Genomic DNA, 18,203 nt, shown 5'->3' on the forward strand with positions numbered 1-18,203 from the left:
CTCTGGTCCACATATCGGAGTCTCTGGCCACACACAGGTGTATATCAACGGCGTTACCGGACAGTGTGGGCCGGTACCGACCGTGGCAGAGGCTGGCGGTGGGTTTGACATTGCATTGTATTCATCCTTGAGTGTACAGGCTTGTTTGTTATCCGGTTGAAGTCTCCCACTGGAATAATTTAATCGGGACTACGGGACTACTGACGGGATACTTGGAGAAAAAGGCCACCCTCCATCACTGTGTGGAGAAGAACATGCCCTTTTTTACCAAGACAATCACAATGCGCATTGTGCCCGACGGGTTTATGATCCACTAGGTCTTGTGCCACACCGCTCCGTTTTCTTTATTAGATGGTACACCTCGGATGGAAGATGGGAGAAGCAGCCAAGCTGGCGTTTGCCGTTTTCCTCATCTCGTGCTCCTCAGGTTGGTGTGGTTTGTTATTGGTTAAGCTTGCTTTGCAATGGGATAAATGTGTGTGTGTGTGTGTGTGTGTGTGTGTGTGTGTGTGTGTGTGTGTGTGTGTGTGTGTGTGTGTGTGTGTGTGTGTGTGTGTAAATCTAAATATTGTACAAATTCACACGAGTTGGTATCTCTGAATAATTACGACACATGCCCTGTATCTGTAGTGGGTACCACATCACCCTACTGTGTGTGTGTGTGTGTGTGTGTGTGTGTGTAAAGCAGCAACACAAAAAATGGGAGGGGAGGGGGGTGGGGCTGGCTGGGTCGTTCTAGGTACTGTAGGAACTGTATAAATTAGTTTGCATCACGCATCATCCAACATGAGGCCTCTGCCAGCAGTGAAAACGCTTCATTTCCCTGTGTATTTGCACAAGGAGTAGTCTTGAGTCTATGATTCGTGCTCTGTCTGGATGACAGTTGTTAAGATGTCAACGGACAGCCCCGCCTGTGCAGCATGGCGAGGAGTCACGTGGAGGCTCAGTCTGTGTATCTGAAAGTGCTGCTCCTGTTTGGCAGAGGGTCTGTATTTGCTGGGTGATACTTGTTATAAGAGTTCAATAAGCAGCAGGGTCCTGCCATATGAATACATAGTTGATAGGGAGGTATCATACAACCAGCGGGTCTTACAGGAAGGCCTTATATCCATTATGGAAATCATTAATTAGCCCTCTGAAGTTTTGTTTGATTGGCATCTGCCAAATAAAAGCTGATGTAAAGGGGTAAGAGTAAAGGTGCTTTGTCCATCAGAGGTGGCCTTAGTTGGATGTCAGGTTTTATACTGTTCCTCATCACCCTTAACCTTAGCATGCACGGTTAACCAAATGTAAAGCAAATGTAACCACGACTTAGAAAGATGTATGCTTGTGGAAACATAATAGTTCCATAATACCCTATAGGCCTACATGCATCTGCTTCTCAGTGGGGACTTTGCATCGTGCATTGGAAGTTGCAGGTTCTTTATCCCTAATACTCACCACACACACTGTTTTACTGTGAGCTAGCCAAAATAGTTCTTCTTCTCCCATACTGTAAGCTAATGGGAGTTTACATAGTAAACCACAATCTCTTCTTGTTAGCGGGGACGTTGTTGCCTTTACAACTTAATTTGGTGGTAGCCCTTGGTTAGACAATTGAGCAGTCACAGGAGCAGTGAATGAGGCACATGCCTTGATCCAGGGCACAAAGCTGCTGTTTGTGGACGTATTTGTCACAAAAAAAAGCTTTACACTTTCTATAAACTAAAATCTTTTAATCCCCGGGCCCACCGCCTCAATGCCAATGCTGTTACGGCTAATTGTCAATTAGTTGGTCCTGATTAACACTTTGCCATGGAATAGCTTTGTTAAGTACTATACTACTCAATTATACGTAGCTATTATCAAACATAGCACTTAACTGACTGGATCATTAACTGTCATTATTTTGAGGCCTGTGAGGGCTGACGAGGCGAGTGAAATCATCACTTCACTTTATGTGTTTTGTATGCTAGAGCTGCTAAAACGCTGGTTTGAGAACTAGCTTCAGGTCAACATTAACTGTAGCACCTCAAAGCACAAAGATATGAATAATTCTTTCAATATATGCCCATTTGCCAATGTACGTCAAAATAGAATGACATACTCTTGAATCAATTGAGCACTTAATTGTCCCAATACATAACAATTTTCATCAGCCTACTTCATTTTTAAAGAAGAGGAAGTATATCATAGCTTTGTGTAAGATTAGGCCTAATTCAGTCCTAGTAGGCCTAGTTGACTAAACCCTCCTCTCTCGGTCACTGAAATGGAGATGGAGCAGCAACTTCTTGTTCATACAATGTCCTTAAGTCATATTCTCCTGATACAACTGTAAAATGAATTGCATTTTATGTAATTGAAGTAGATTCCAGTGTAAAGGAAGACAAGCTGAGCTTTCGGCTTGTTTGAAAGCTCACAGCAATTCAGCTTGTGCTGACAGTAGACTCAATAAAGTTCCTTTATATACAGCGCTTTCTGAACCAAGCATGCTTCACACTTGTGAGAGAATAAGGCTAGGAACACCAAAGTGTTAAAACAAGAACAGGCTCAAAGTCAACCGCAAGCTGCTGCCTGCCCAACTGAAAATGAATCCATTCTAGATGAGTGATGATTAAATGCTGAATGTATTACAATAGTATAAACGCTAGTGCAATGTAATGAATATTAGCAAATAAATAACCTAACCTACAGTAATATTTAATATTTAACTGGATAATAACTCATTTTTAAGAATATATATTTGATGCACTGTAGCTTCAGTTCAAACGTACACTATTATATGTTTTTGTTTCATCCTTATTTTAAAATTCTGTATCAATTAAATCCAGATGTGTCCCCTTGTGCCTGAAGCACTTTTCAAACAGCTACAGATGGTGTTACAATGGTCTATTTAACTTTAAAGTCCCATTTCAAGGTCAAGATGTTTTTACACACACCAAATCAACCACTCCACCTATTTATTTCAAAGCGGCTCAATTGGGGATCATCGATAATTTTTAAGGGCCAAGACCGAACAAAATAATATCTGTTATGTCCGCCGGCCAGCGATGGGCCAGTGATTTGCCGAAGTCCCCAAGGAGTGGATTGCTGTCTGCGCTGTCCTGGTTCTTAACTTCCAATTTGTTGCCTCTGCATTATGCATCAGGCTTCAAAAGTAAAGGTGCATATGTTAATTCCAGGTGTAGCCCAGCGGTGCCGTACCCAACATGTCCATGCTCATGGCTCCTTCTCCGAGCCGAGATGGCAGGCACAGTGATACCCCTTCAGTGTGGATGCAACCATCAAAGCAGATAGTGATTCCTCTACATTGTTTCCAATGGGTTAACCTAGCAGTTATTGGTGTTTGGCACTTGTTTCTATGAACATCCTTACTGTACCGACAGCGATATATTGTTTCTCCTTCTTCTGACAAATATAATTATTGTTAGTCACTTTGGATAAAAGTGTCTGCTAAATGCCCTAAATGTAAATGTAAATGATCTGGTCATTGGTCTTGTTTTCAAAAGTCAGCCAATGGTGGTCAGGTTGGCCTGAGGCTGATGAGTGTTGGGGAAGAGTTGCTCAGCATTTTGCTCTGATGCCAAAGGGTGTTGCTATGGAGGATCGGGGGTCATACTGGTTGGGGTGAACAGGGGGGGGTCACAACCATTCACATTTCTTACGACACAGTGCCCCTCAGCTCCACGGTAGCCGTCAGCGTCGTGTCCAATTTGCTCTCTTTTCAACTTTATAATTCGGCTTGGAAAATGTGCCACAGTAACCAGTGGAAGGTGCTTCAGTCATCGGAAACATGTGCATCTGATGGATCCATCCAAATATAGAATTGTTCACCTATATTTTTGATGTTGAACACCAGTCTCAACTCAAAATTGTTCTCACACATAAATTATGACGTTATTCTTTAAAAATTGTTTTTTTTTCAAACTCAATATTACGGTGGGTTGACGTGACGCTGATGGTGATGTAACTCTAATTTCAGGGAAGCCCCGGTGTGGTCAGGATGGTAATCATGACCCCCTTCTATGCCTTTTAATGAGACCCTCTGAGTCTATGTCACTTAGCTGGTTAATTTTTGTGTATTTCTTTAGTGAGGCGGTGGTAGATGGTGACCAGAGTGGGCGACAATCAAAATATTAAACAATGTAAATAACCAGTATGGAAAGGAAGCGTTGAGAGCAACTTGCAACAAGGGCGTCTTTATCAACCTAGATTGTTATGGGCTGCCTATGCCAGAACTTTAAACAACTCTTTTTGAAATCTGTGCCCATGAAAGGCGCACTGGCAACGGCTTCACTCACTGCCTCAGCCCGGGGGTCCAGCTACAGTGGACAGCGCTGTTATAAAGTGTAGATTTCACATAACCCTTCAGTTAGGCTGTTTATGCAGCTTATTTTGTAAATTAGAAAACATCTTCGAGTAGTGTGAATAGCCAGTTAGGGTCTAATAAAGCAGAAGTAACTAAGCTTAACTTATAGCAAATGAACGAGAACACTAAACTAAAACGACCATGTCAACATTTCTCGTTTTATTGAGATGTTTGAGTCCTGTAAGGAAGAAGTTTCAAAAATATTTCTCTATGCTGGAAATCGTGATATCACATATAAATATATATATACATAATAGAAAATTTGTATCGGTCAAAACAAGTAATTGACTGGTCAACTTTCATAAACGTTTCATAACTTTTATAAAATAATGAATGAATCTCAATGAAGAGATTTTAATCCCAAAAATAAAGGGATCCCTATTTCTGAAATGCCTACTTTTAGGGAAGAGGCAACATTTGATATTGTCTTGTCTCTGAATGAACAGAATTGTGTGAATGTCTATTCATAGAAAATGTGAGCCTTTCCATACCCCCATGGGTGTCATGACTGCTTGAGAGACTGATTTCTCAGTTTCGGACTCCAGAGAGCTGACCAGAAGAGACCTTTTACTGCAATTAATGCATTCTGCAGATGTTGCATTATGTGCATGGGAGAGCTGCAGTCTAGACAGCCCGGCTGCTCAGAGAGGGAGCGTACCCCTTTGCTTTGATATCTTGATTAAAATCCATTTGCTGTATATCCATCATGCTCTCGTTTCACATTATCTCGATTGTCCTCCAAGCCCCCTCCCCTCTCCCTCTTTCTCTCACAATTATCCCCACACTCACCTGTCGCCTATCAACAAGTCTATTAAGCTTTGCACCTGTACTGACTGCTGGAGGACTTCTTATGGGGATTTGAGTGTGGGATGTATTGCAGAAGTTGTGTGCTGATCTTTGTGATTCAATGTTGCCTACATACCGTATAAATGGTCATTGGAGCAAAGCTGTAAAGGAGGAGGAGGAAAACTCCCATCCATCACTTTGCTGATTTCAGTGGGCTAGAAAATCTCCACACAGTAGTACTTTTGACGTCAATTCAATCCACTGGTTGCCCCCCTTGCCCCGCGTCTTAATACCGTAGTGTAATAAACAAGGCCCTCTATCTTACCCACCCTAATCCATCCCCAGCAGTTCAGGCCTCAGGGGATGGGGGGTGAGGGGGGCCGTAGAACGACAAACCAGTGGATTGAATTTATGTCGGTATTTAAATTCCCCCTTCCCCTCCTCGCTGGAGAATGCAACGGTGTGTGCCCGACGGACCGCAGGCCTGTAGCCGTGAGAGCTCTCAGGCCCCGGTATGCGGCCTGTGTAAACTTTTCAGGCGTCGGTACAAGCAGAGACCAAACAACTCATACTGTCCACCACACTGCCAGCAACTGTTCCCGCTAGCTCTAATTGAGGTGGAGAGAATCAGCCAGTTGTTGCACCGCATACCAGCGAGGATTTACAGGGATTTGGACTCTGTGGTTTGAGTTTAGGGGTATATGCACAGTAAGGAAAAGAAAATTGTACATTTCTTACAGTTCATTAGAGGGTTGTTGCATCAGGGCGTATGGTAATTAAAGGGTGATGTATGAGAGGGATTCAGGCTACAACATCCCAAGTATCACTGAAGTATATTCATGACTATACATTTCTGTAGTATATACTTTACTGAGGGATTCTGGGGGATATATCATAATATATTGTGGGTACAGTATGCCACATTCCACAGTATTTACTTCAACGTGATTAAAGCCTGACATTGGGAAATGTAGTTGTAGAAAGGTATTTTGAGGAGAGTGCAGTGTATATGTCCAAAGTTGATTCAAAGATGGAACATTTTTGAATTAGCAATACATTTCTGGGCCTATTATGGCCAGCTCTGGCTGCATGAATCAGCCTATGAAACCTGCCCGTCATCGCTCTCTTTAACAGTAGGCTTATCCATCTCCGGCTCAATCTGCTCTCGTCACAAAAAATCCCCATGTTAGGGGTTTAGAATCAAAATGAGGTGTCTGCACTTTCAATGTAAGCGATACCCACACGTATTTCTGGTGTCAAAGCTGAACTGATGATGCAATGGAATTTGAGTTGGTGGCTTTTTTTTCTAAATAACAACAACGTGACAAATATTGTTTTTTGCTTTGACATAAATAATGGACTCCTACTCCTCAACCTAATCTACCTAACTACTACTACCTACCTACTACTAACCTTCTTCAATTCTTCACGGAAAAGTAACATGATTTCACTCTGCATTGTTTTAACATTTTTGGTTTGCAGCTTGCATTCCCCCCTGCAAAGTCCTGATTGTGATTGCTGTTGAAGCCCAAACCGTTTTAACGAAGCAAAACAGAGGTTGAATATAGCATGGCAGTATTTTTCCAGTCTTATTTAAAATACAAACACATATTGTCTGTCCCCCACACAGCCATGTGCTCTGAGCTGTAGTCTACTTTTGCGTACTCTATTATTCTTATTGACCTTGATTCCTGCATGACGTCTATTTCATTGTACCTGCCCCCATCTATCTACTCGTGGTGCATAACTCCATAACAATGTATATCCTGTTCTGTGTCTATCTCCTCGTTTTCATCACTAATGTAGCCAGAAAAACAAGTGTGAATGGGCCAAGGGAAAATCTGGTGGGTCTTCGTTAGTCCAAGACCGATCACACTCAGCCAAAAGGCCAATAGGTAAAAGTGGCACAGACGCCAAGAGAACAGTGCTGAACTTGGCACACTTCAAGTTAATTGTATTTTCAGTTAGAAAAACTGGTCGTAGTCTAATGGTCATTTCTCTACCTCATCTCATTTACCAGTAATGTTCCCATCCTTTTGGGAAATATTGATTATTTGCCAAGATAAACGTTGTTTTCATGCTATCCATGAACTTAATGTTGGCCTTGGAACATGCCACTCCTGCTGCTGTCCCCTCAGATGCTAACCTCATCTCCGGGCAAGGCTTTTCACAATGGCTTCCCAGCAGACTGCTAACTGCCAAACATCTGCAAGCTGGCTAAAGGTGATTTGGAAAGTTAATTTGCCCCACGATAGCCCGCAAGGCAGTGGGGTGCATTCCTAAATAACTGTGTTCACATGTGTTTGTGTGTTTCGAGGCGAGATGTTTGAAATCAGGATATGCTGTTATCCAGGCAAATTGTTGATAAAATGCACATGGAACGTATTAGCTGGGTTTTCCCTTGAAGCACATCAATTACTGTTAATGACGCCTTATATTTGTAAAAAAAGTTTACAAACAGCAAGTTGGGGGTGGAATAGATGCAGAACAGAATAGCGTGAATATGAAGACCTGATATAGATGGATGATGCTCCAAAGCTGGAAATAATCGAGTATACTCCATTTATGTTCAATACGTGACTTCATATAAAATGTACGATTTATTTTTAACTCAAAAAGTTGGCAATGTACAAAGATCTTGTTGCTGTGGTACAGACAGGGTCCAAAATAAACATCTGCCCCCCCCCCCGGGGCAACGGAGGATATATTTGACCAGTTGGCAGGTATAAAAGCATTCTCAAAGTTACTTTTGGCCCCCTGAGTACAGACGAGACAAGGCATGTTTGACAGCTCACAGCTTGATGATGTGGTCGCAAGGTTTCCCCGTACGAAGTTGCATTACCAATCAAAACCGAGGATTTCATCAGCTCGTCTGGGTCAGTGTACTGCCTGGCGCTGACGGCTGCTAACGACACTCAGTGGGCCACAACAAAAGGGGTTGGCCCTCTTTGTTCTTTGAAAAATGTGCTCCTCTCATGCTCTGGCTGCCTTCTTATGAGGGCACTTTGTTGAAATAAATGCCTTTTGCGTTGTTCTGTTTTGTGTGAACCACATTTGGCGGTAATGGCTGTGTAACTTGAGGCCTGACCTGTTTGCGCTGTGCTGTTCAAACATCATCAGTTTAAAAGAGTTTCCCCACGATATTTGTGGACATTCCCACACAATTTTTTTTTTAACAGGGGGCGGCCAAAGAAAATTACACTTTGCCACCAACCTTTTTGATCTTTGGCTTTGGATATTGGAGATGATAAATCAATCCTTAAAACAAGCTGTCAAACGCCAATCTGTTCTTCTGGCAGAAACACAAGGATCACAGCGCCGTGACGAACAAGCTGTTTACCCTCTCAGTGTGGTCCGAACCCTGGAAAAGGCCACTTCATTAGGAGCTACGGCTCGGCCCTTGTTGCAACGACTCCCTCTGCGCTGGGAAAGGCAGCGCATTGTTTCCAGTCTTTAAAGGGTGGATCACGGTGAATCAGGTCCAGTGCGAGCGATCGTGCTTGCCTTGATGTTCGTGTGGCAGAATGCCTCCTTTCAAGGTGTTTCTTTGCGTGTTGATGGAGGATGAATCACTAGCTGATAAGAATTCCAAACCATGATCACTGAATGCTAACTGATAGGCTAATCATTTATCTGTATGAGATTTCAGCCCTTGTCCATACCGATTTCAATATTAAAGAACATAATTGAATCTCAAAACTAAATGTAGGAGGGCTCATTTAACATTAGGTTATTTTTTAATCCAGAGCAACACCTCTTTTTCTTTTGTTATGTACTGCTTGGCTTGTGTCTCGTAGTTCTTCCAGATACGTTTACAGGTACCGTCTGAACCTCGTTCCCCACCTTCCTGTTCCTCAACAGAGGACCTATTGTGGTAAACAACCGTGGGTCTGTTCCACTTTGTGTTTGACATTTCAAATGCTTGACATGATCACGCCGAGAGACGTTCCAAACATCCTATGCAAGTCTCACGTGTATGTCACTGCATTGTTCTATATTTAAAGAAGTGTGTTATTAAGTTGTTACATTTATTTTCCAATAATCGTTTCTTCCATGTATCTCTTAAAGAGCCAGTGAGCCCACTGTTCCGGATGGAATTCGAACACTATGTGATTTAAAAACAATGTGTTTTGGGCTTAATGTTTTAGGAAAGAGTGGGGGGTGTTATCCCCATGGTAACGACCTACACCAACTTTATGATGCTTTTTTAGTACCATCATTGTGTAACTGTTATGAGCGTTAAAATAAGTGATGAAATCCGTCACACACCGTAGCGTTATACTATGGACTAGGTGTCCTGGAAGCCTAACCCTCACTCGGATCGGACAATAAATACATCGCTGCACAGAGGAAGCCTGACCATCCACACACACCATTACATGTTTTGCAGAGAATGGCAACATAGGATTTTCCATTTTTTACTCTATATTTGGGACTTATTTCATTAACAGTGATAATATGGCATAGATTACTAGGTTGACGACCAATGAACACGTTTAAAAAAAAAAGCATGCTTTTTGGTTCACTGGCTCTCTAACATGGAGGAGTAAGGGGCTAATGTCATAGCAGTAGCCAAAGTGCTACTGTAAAGCTACCATGAAATAGTAGCTTTTCACTTTTTGTCCTTATTTTCTGTCACTATTGTAACAATGTATGCCAATGGTTTTGGTAATCTGACATTTCACATCCACGTCTAATAAGATGATGATATATATATATCTTTATAGTGCCACCACAACAACTTGGAAATGCGGCCAGGATATTCTAGTGACGACTTAGCTTGACTCCTAGCCCGAAAGCTACTGGGTTCGATCCAGTGACGGACTGGGATCAAAAAACGGCCCTGGCATTTGCACATTATAACAGGCACCGCGGGTGGAATTGTTGACGGGGGGGGGTTGTTGTGGGCGGACAGGATTGTTGACGGGTGGCGGGGGAAGACCGTCAATCCACACTATTTATGCTTGATAGTGTGCCGAGAGATAATGTGGGGCCGCCGTTGCGACGAAGGGGCCGCGCAAACCCGACAAGCATGCCGCTCCGTGATTGGCCGGCCCAAACGGCCCACGAGAGGCCGCGGCCCTTCTGGCATCTGCCCGAATGCCAGACCGTCCAGTCCGTCACTGGTTCGATCCCCGGTGTCCACAGCCTACCTGCGGTCGTTCTTGCTCAAACTGCTCCTTAATGATGATGTGAATTCCCTTGAAGTTAATTTTGTGTAAACTGTGGATAAAAGCTTCTGGTAACACTTTACAATAACCATAGTTTATAAATGGTAAATAGACCATTTATAAATGGTTAATAGACCATTTATAAATGGTTAACAGCTTATAGACCAATTATAATGGTAAATAGACCATTTATAAATGGTTAAATAGACCATTTATAATAGGTAAACAGATAGTTTACTAAGTTTACTAATGTTTAATCATCATTTATAAACAGCAAGACCAATCATAAATGGTAAATAGACCATTTATTAATATTTAACTATCATTATAAATGGTCTATTAACCATTTATAAATGGTCTATTTACCATTTATAAACTATGGTTATTGTAAAGTGTTACCAAGCTTCTGATTAATAAGTAAGTAGTGGAATGTGGCTGGCTTAACCCTCAATCGATAACACACACTCTCGTTTATGTTTAAAACGTAAAGCCGGTCTGATATTTGTCACCTCTCCTTGAAACATCAGTGGTCCTGTTTATGCAAGGCTCTTGCTAAAGCTGTGGTCCATCCCTGGGCATACAGAGGTGCAGCAGCAGAGTGCGGGACGCAGCCTGCATTTCCTCGGGGCCAGTGATTGATTTGTGTCTTTGGCAGCTCTCCTGGCAGTGGCTGGTCTCTATTTGCACTCCTGCAAACGTTACTTTCTTTCCCACACTAGTACACCTAAAGTGTGTGTGTGTGTGTGTCAGAGGGGGTTGTCGGGCTGTGATTCTTGTGAAGAGAGCCAAGCGAAGCTCTTCTTATAAATGACACTCAAACATGCAGAAACGTGTTTATATTCATGATTATATTAATCTTTGGCAATCTATAGTATTAGTCACCCACCCGATACACCACTTATACTAGGCCTGGGCAATAAAACAATAAATTATCGTATCGTGATGGACTTTTGATCAATATCAATATAAAACATGTTCAATATCGATAAGAGACTGGACCACCGAATCTAGCAGCTGGGTTTGTTACACAAACACGTTTCCATACTTATTTACAATATTTGAGCGTTTTTCATTGTTGTATCGACATTGGAGTATTTATCAATGAAGAACAGTGGAAGGTCATATTAAGTGTTAAACAGAAGTGTTTAAATCCAGCATGGTAATTCCTAGTCTTTTTAGGTCATTAAAATGATCAATAGTTATCGATATCGATCAATATGATCAAGTTATATTGTGATATGTCTTTCAGCCATATCGCCCAGGCCTAACTTACACCCAACAACAGTATGGCCGTATGACATTTCTGTGCGCTGTCCACAATCAGTGCAATCTATTTTGAGACTGGGCACTGGTGCTCACTTAACCTTGCAAGTTGAACATACACGTGATGTGCATATTGCTTCTGATAATGGGGTTCTTAACAAGGAGAATCATCTGCTGTTCAGGGTTGAAGGGAAATATCATATCATTGCCCGGGGTGTGTATTTACTGCAACTAAAAATTTGTCTGAAACCAACAACCATGTCTTAAGATAATTTTTTCCTTCCTTGTTTCCTTGGTTTCTTGAGAGAATGAAGATTTCAAGATGCATACCGAAAGCGCAGTGTTGATTTTTGTTAAAGGTCCCATGATATGCTGCTTTTTGGATGCTTTTATATAGGCCTTAGTGGTCCCCTTATACTGTATCTGAAGTAGGCCTGCACAATTCGGGGAGAAATATGAATCCTGGTGTTTTAGTTTTGAATTGATATCACGATTCTCTGCCACGATTTTTATTTCTCACGAAATGTAATGTTTATTGCACACATGACAAAAAAAAACAAATTGGCAGTACCAAACATAGTTTATTGGCACCTCTAGCACGTTGCATTTCATATGGCCCTTTATAATTGATTAATGTGCAGTATCAAAAACTAAATGATTTATTTTGTACATATAGCAGCACATTGTCTTTAATTGCGGGCCTTTTATAACTTATATAATGTTTCTTGAACCAACTCCACACACCTGTAAATGAAGGCTTCAATGAAAAAATAAAACAAACATTCAATTGGCCATTCAATTAGGCTCTAAAATTGTAACATAAATAAGCATAAATAAAACAGAAATCTGCCAACCTACTAGGGTGTCAGTGACAAAAGAAAATGAATATTCATTTGGCCATTACAAAATAGTACATTCAATTATATTTTCTTTGGGACATAGGCCTCTCATATGACCCTATATGTGACCCTGAAAGTCTGTCAACATGCTCTGGCCTTAGTGATGCACGGTGGCATGTCACAATGTTGCCCCCTGTACTGAACAGCTGCTCAGAAGGTGAGCTGGTAGCTGGAATGCATAGGTATTTCTTCACCAACACAGACAACCATCAATATACATATCTGTTTTGCAGCCACCAGATTAAGGGGTCATCTTCACTGTCGATGTTGCATGTCAGAAGATATGCCTCCAGCTCTGTGGACACTGCTTGCTCTAGAGAAGAGGGTCTTTCGGCCCTTCTTCATGGGGGGTGCTGGGGAGGCATTTGGCTGGGGATTCTGCTGGAAAATAATTAATAATCTCAATCAATATTAAGTAAAATAATATAACAGTTCAGGACTAGACAACTGAATTGAAATGTGGAAATGACCTTATCATAACTAGAGTTATGCCAGTCATGTTGTCTGTCAGTCTTGCTCTAACTGTGGCTTTCTTCTCCTCACTGATGTAGTTCATCTTGAACCTAGGATCAAGGGTTATGGCCATATCGAGTAGATCCTGAGTTTGGGGATCACTGTACTTTCAGGATGTTTGACTTCACTGATTTTGTGAATTGTGTGCACAGCCAAAACAGAGATTTTAAAAAGGTGGAGAACCGGCTTCACAGAGGATATGCTAACATATAGTTCTCCAGAGATGGCATCTGTGAATTCAGCCAGAGGACTTAGGGTGTTGTTCATTGCCTCAAGGACTTCTATGTCCTGCCATTTAGGCCCTTGATGTCTAACCTTTCAATCATTGAAGACCTGTGAGATGGCTGGAAGCTGTTCCAGGATCCTCTGAATCATCTCTTGTCTCGATCCACATCTTGTTGGGCACTCTGTTTTCAGTTGATGCTCAGGGAGTTTGAGCTCTTTCTGGACTATGGCAAGGTTTCTCCTCCGTAGCCAGCTGTGACTGAAAGTGCTCACAATCTTTCTGCAAAGGCCTGTGACACGGTCAATTCGTTGATCTTTCATGGCATTTTGTAAAAGAAAAATACAACAAATCTGAAGTACAACATAAACGATTAGTCTGTAGTATCACAAATAACATTATTATTAGTAGTAGTAGTAGTAGTAGTAGTAGTAGGCTAGTAGTAGGTCCAACCATAGATATATATAGAACACTAGATGTCTTACGGCGGAGTCTAGAACGTCATCACAGGCGGCCATCTTGTCACAGGCAAGCTTTCTGGTGGTACCTGAGATAAGGTCAGTGATCTGCACAAACGCTAATACTCTTATCTCGCTGAAATCTTGACGGATTTACAAACGGTGTGGTTTATTACAAAAACTATTTGTAAAGGGAAATCTTGTACCAATTTTAGATTATTCTATTTTTTTAGAACATAACATAATTGTTCATAAGTATGCAGTGTCATAACTACATCTCTGACGTTCATAACAAACCAAACCGTTTGAAAATCGGTTGAAAATTGAGCAAGTTATGATTATTTAAATAGTACATGCACCACTACCAACACAATGTTATGGGTGAGCGAGCTAACTGTGGCAAGATGGCCGCCAGTGCGGACGTTCGACTCCATTGGCCAACAGCACGGACGAGACATCTAGTGTTCTATATATATCTATGGGTCCAACAGTTCAAGGGCTAACTTGTTAAACACACACACACACAGACACACAGAGAGAAACTCACCAATTGCCAGATGTAGCCTATGGCCAAAACATTGGAGCCTGGTCCAGTGGTTGATGGAGATAGCCTTCACTATGTTTGATCCATTGTCTGTTGTTATACATGCCATTTTCTTATCTTCCAAACTCCAAGATGCTAGGGCATCCTTCAGTCCCTGTGCCAATATCTCACCTTTGTGGTCGTCGGGGAAATAAGCAGTCTGTAGTCTTGCTCAGTCTTGCTCTTCATGGCGAAATCAGTCGCAATGAAGTGGACAGTTAGGCTCATGTACGGTTCCATGGTTCAGCTGGACCATAAATCAGTCGTTGCTGCAAAATAATCCGCTTCCTGCACTTCTGCCTCGACTACAGCCCGCACTTTCTTATACATAGCTGGCAGTGCAACGGATGAAAAATAGTTGCGGGAGGGTATTGAGTAGCGTTTGTGCAATGTATGGATCATCTTTCGAAATCCGTCACCTTCTACGGTGTTTATTGGAACCATATCTTTTGCTAGATGGTAAGCAATTGCGTCTGTTATTTGTTATGTGGGTATGGGGTTGCATTGTGCAAGGTGTCAGTAATAGATGTCTACGTTGTTGGACGACTTTCGGACGACTTCTTGCCTTGTACGGCTTCATCATATTGCACTTTGTGAGGTGCTGGTAAAGATTTGTGGTGTTACTTTGTGGTGCTGCAACGATGGCAAAGCATGCCTTGCAAATCACATTAGACTGACCCTCGTCGTCTTGCTTAAATCCAAAATACTTCCACACCACCGAATGTGAGCCTTTTTTTGGAACGAGTTCCGTTTGTTCTCATCGTCAACATGCATTTTGTGTTCACTGTTTATCTCCTGTCGCACTCGCACTCGCACTAGCTTTCCGAACTACCGCACTCACTGCTCTACGAGTGAAACACATGACTAAAAGGCGCTTTGTCATTGGCTGAGGGTGAAGCCCTTGTCAGAACCTAGAAGGGAGAGAGCGCTTGGGAGTGCTTTTAAACTCACAGAAGATAGTAGCGTGTGTCAGTCGGCTCATAAAAAAAAGAGAATCAAAGTAATTTAAAACTTAAATTGCGTACAGGGATGAACCGAGATCGCGATTTTGTAACGATTTATCGTGCAGGCCTAATCTGAAGTATCTTTCCCCAAATTCAGCCTTGGTGCAGAATTACAGCCACTACGAGCCAGTTTCCACAAACGTGCCATTTCTGTGTCTGTAGCTTTAAGTGCTAATGAGGAGGAGAGAGGCGGGTCAAGTTGGAGGGTGGGTGTGTGGCCCTGAGCAGCTTGCGGCCACGGTACCATGCGCTAGTGTTTACAGTGAATGTATCGCAATGGCTCGGATTCATAATGTCATCTGGAGGCACACACAGCTTTTGGCCGTGTTCTGTAAGATATTCTACAACACTCCGGGAGCTCCGGCAGGAGTCCTGGAGCTCTATATCTAAATAATATAATGTAATTTAATATTTAGATATCTATATAATATAATACATAATATCACGGCCAAAAGCTGTGTGCGCCTCCGGATGATATTATGAATCTTAAACGACTGCGTTGGGTTCTCCGACATCTCTTGTACTTCCACTTCCACAATCTGAAGTCCAGATTGAACCACGCCATGGAGGAGAAAGGGATTGTTTGCAGACTCACAGACTCCTGGAGCAGGAGTCCCGGCGGGAGACAATCCCAGGCAACAATCCCTTTCTCCTCCATGTCGCGGTTCAATCTGGACTTCAAAGTCAAAGCCAAAGTTCCTTTCCCCCAAATACTTCTCAACCATGGCCGAGATAACCCCCACTACGATTCTTTACTTTGTGGAAGTACCAGAGAGAACCTGACGCAGTCAAGTCTTTTCACCAAATGAGAGCTTTACGCAAGCTTGCGTTATTATGTGCCATAACAGCAACAGCAACGGTTATCAAAATAACAAAGTGTACAGCACTCGCGTTACAGTGTGTGTATTCACACACAAACCGAAGGTGGCACTCGCACAGTCATAGCTCATTGTCTCATGGGCGGGCCAAATTCTCTGGTCGGGCAAAGCAGAAAAAGGGGAGGTAACCTTTCCCCTTATGACAACATACGGGGAAAATTCCAAATCGGCGCATCTGAACTATCATTTTCTCAAAGGTGGAGAAGGATACCCAGGGCTTGCTTTACACCTTCCCCATTTCTAGCCACTAAGGGAAAATAGGCAGGATAGGGGAACTCATATTAATGTTAGAAATCCTCATAAAGTGAAATTGTCATGCCATGGGACATTTAAGAAGATAATTTTATAATAAAGAAGATATATTCCACATGTTTTTACAATTTCAAAACGTTGCACAAACCTTCTCATAATTTTCATATCACATATTCTGAATAATACCATTGAAAAGTGTAAAATACATGAGATATTATTGAGATGATACTGTATTTATCGGAACATTGAAACCCCAATCAACCCCTTCTTCATCCCCTCCCTCTGCCCCCTCTCGCCAGGCGCCATACTGGGCCGCTCGGAGACGCAGCAGTGCGCCTACTACAACACCGGCTGGGAGAAGGAGCGCACCAACCGTAGCGGCGTGGAGCCGTGCTACGGCGACCAGGACAAGCGGCTGCACTGCTTCGCCACCTGGAAGAACACGTCGGGCGTGGTGACGGTGGTGAAGAAGGGCTGCTGGCTGGACGACGTCAACTGCTACGACAGGTAGCGACCAAAGGACCGAATCTACTGTCATGTTAGCGCTTGCGAAGGACTACAATGCGGCCATTTATTTTTTTTTCTCACTTTTTTTTTTCCCAATTTTGTCGGTTATTTTTGTTGTTTCTTACGTTGACATTTTTGGCCTCTATTTATATGAGATACATAACAATTATTCACCAAAGTTTGTTTTTATTAGCGTGACAACCCTCACGCCCGCTCCGAAAACAATATCCCGAGTTTGAGATCTCAATCTCGGGATATTGAGCAATATTGAGATAGCAAACCAATCAAATTGCGCCATCTTAGGAGGTTCACATGTATTATATACTAAATGTTGATATTGAACTTGGATTTATTTTTTCATGATTTTATAAAAAAAATGTCCGTTCTGTGTTCCCAGCCTGTTTACACGTAGCAGCGTTTTATGAGCGATCCCCACTGGACCCAGGTTTATTAGTTTCCTTATATTATTCATAGTGTTTACTTTACCTTCCTATATCGATCTTTGAGGTCTTTAATTTTTGCTCCGCATTGCTTGCGAGATTGGCTGTAATTAAGTTTCCCCATAAACCCCAGCCAGATGCTTATATAGATATTGCTTTTGCGATGTGCAGCTGTGAACTTGGGCTGATTGGCCGAATCATCCCAGAGCAAAATCAGGCAGCTGGCCAAAAAGAGGCAAATCGTAGCCGAGCGCGGTACCCTAAACTTTGAGTAGTCGAATCATCGTTCTGAATCAACTTAAAATGAAAAAAGTCATGAGCATTATAATAATCAAATCAAACTTGTTATAGAGGCTGTTGTAGGCAAGATTTGAGAGTCGGAAAGTGAGCAGAAAAGAGCGAGGTTTTGAAAGTAAACATCACAATGTAGTCCTCCCTCCCCAATGTTTCCATGCCGTTGAGATGTTCCATTCACACACTTACAGCTTCGCTGTATGTGATTGACAAGCGAGATGGATTCCCTGAAACTATCAGAGATGGGATGCCCTGATTGTCAGGATTTAGGCAGGAGCGGTTTCAAAGCAAAAAAGTCTCATACAGTACATTCAGTTAAAGGCCTAACATTAGCTATTATCCATGGGTATGAGAAAATGATAATAATTATGGTTATATCAAAAATCAGATCTAACGAAAGATTTACACCAAACAAATTTGATGGGGAAATGCTCCGTAACTGAAAAAAAATGATCTGTGCATTTTCCCTCCATATTCCCTCTCAGTAATTAAGTGATCTGAAGCGAGGGAACGAATGGGACAATCTGCATCTGCGGCACCATTCTAGCAGTGTTAACTGAAAGCTGAAACACTGAAACGATAGC

General features: G+C 42.2%; 1 protein-coding gene across 1 annotated transcript in view; it reads left to right on the forward strand.

The window, feature by feature from the left end:
• Positions 1–328: 328 nt before the first annotated feature.
• The window catches only part of acvr2ab (activin A receptor type 2Ab), a gene marked incomplete at its 3' end in the record, with an annotated part of 38,743 nt that continues 20,868 nt past the window's right edge, over positions 329–18,203 (forward strand). Inside the window, exons 1-2 of the mRNA XM_084487663.1 lie at positions 329–427; positions 16,678–16,885. Coding sequence (XP_084343789.1) covers positions 352–427; positions 16,678–16,885 — 284 coding nt within the window. The 5' untranslated portion in view covers positions 329–351. The remainder of the gene's footprint in view (positions 428–16,677; positions 16,886–18,203) is intronic.

The sequence above is a fragment of the Micromesistius poutassou genome (genome assembly GCF_964030765.1).
Source record: "Micromesistius poutassou genome assembly, chromosome: 24".
Taxonomy (NCBI): Eukaryota; Metazoa; Chordata; class Actinopteri; order Gadiformes; family Gadidae; genus Micromesistius; species Micromesistius poutassou.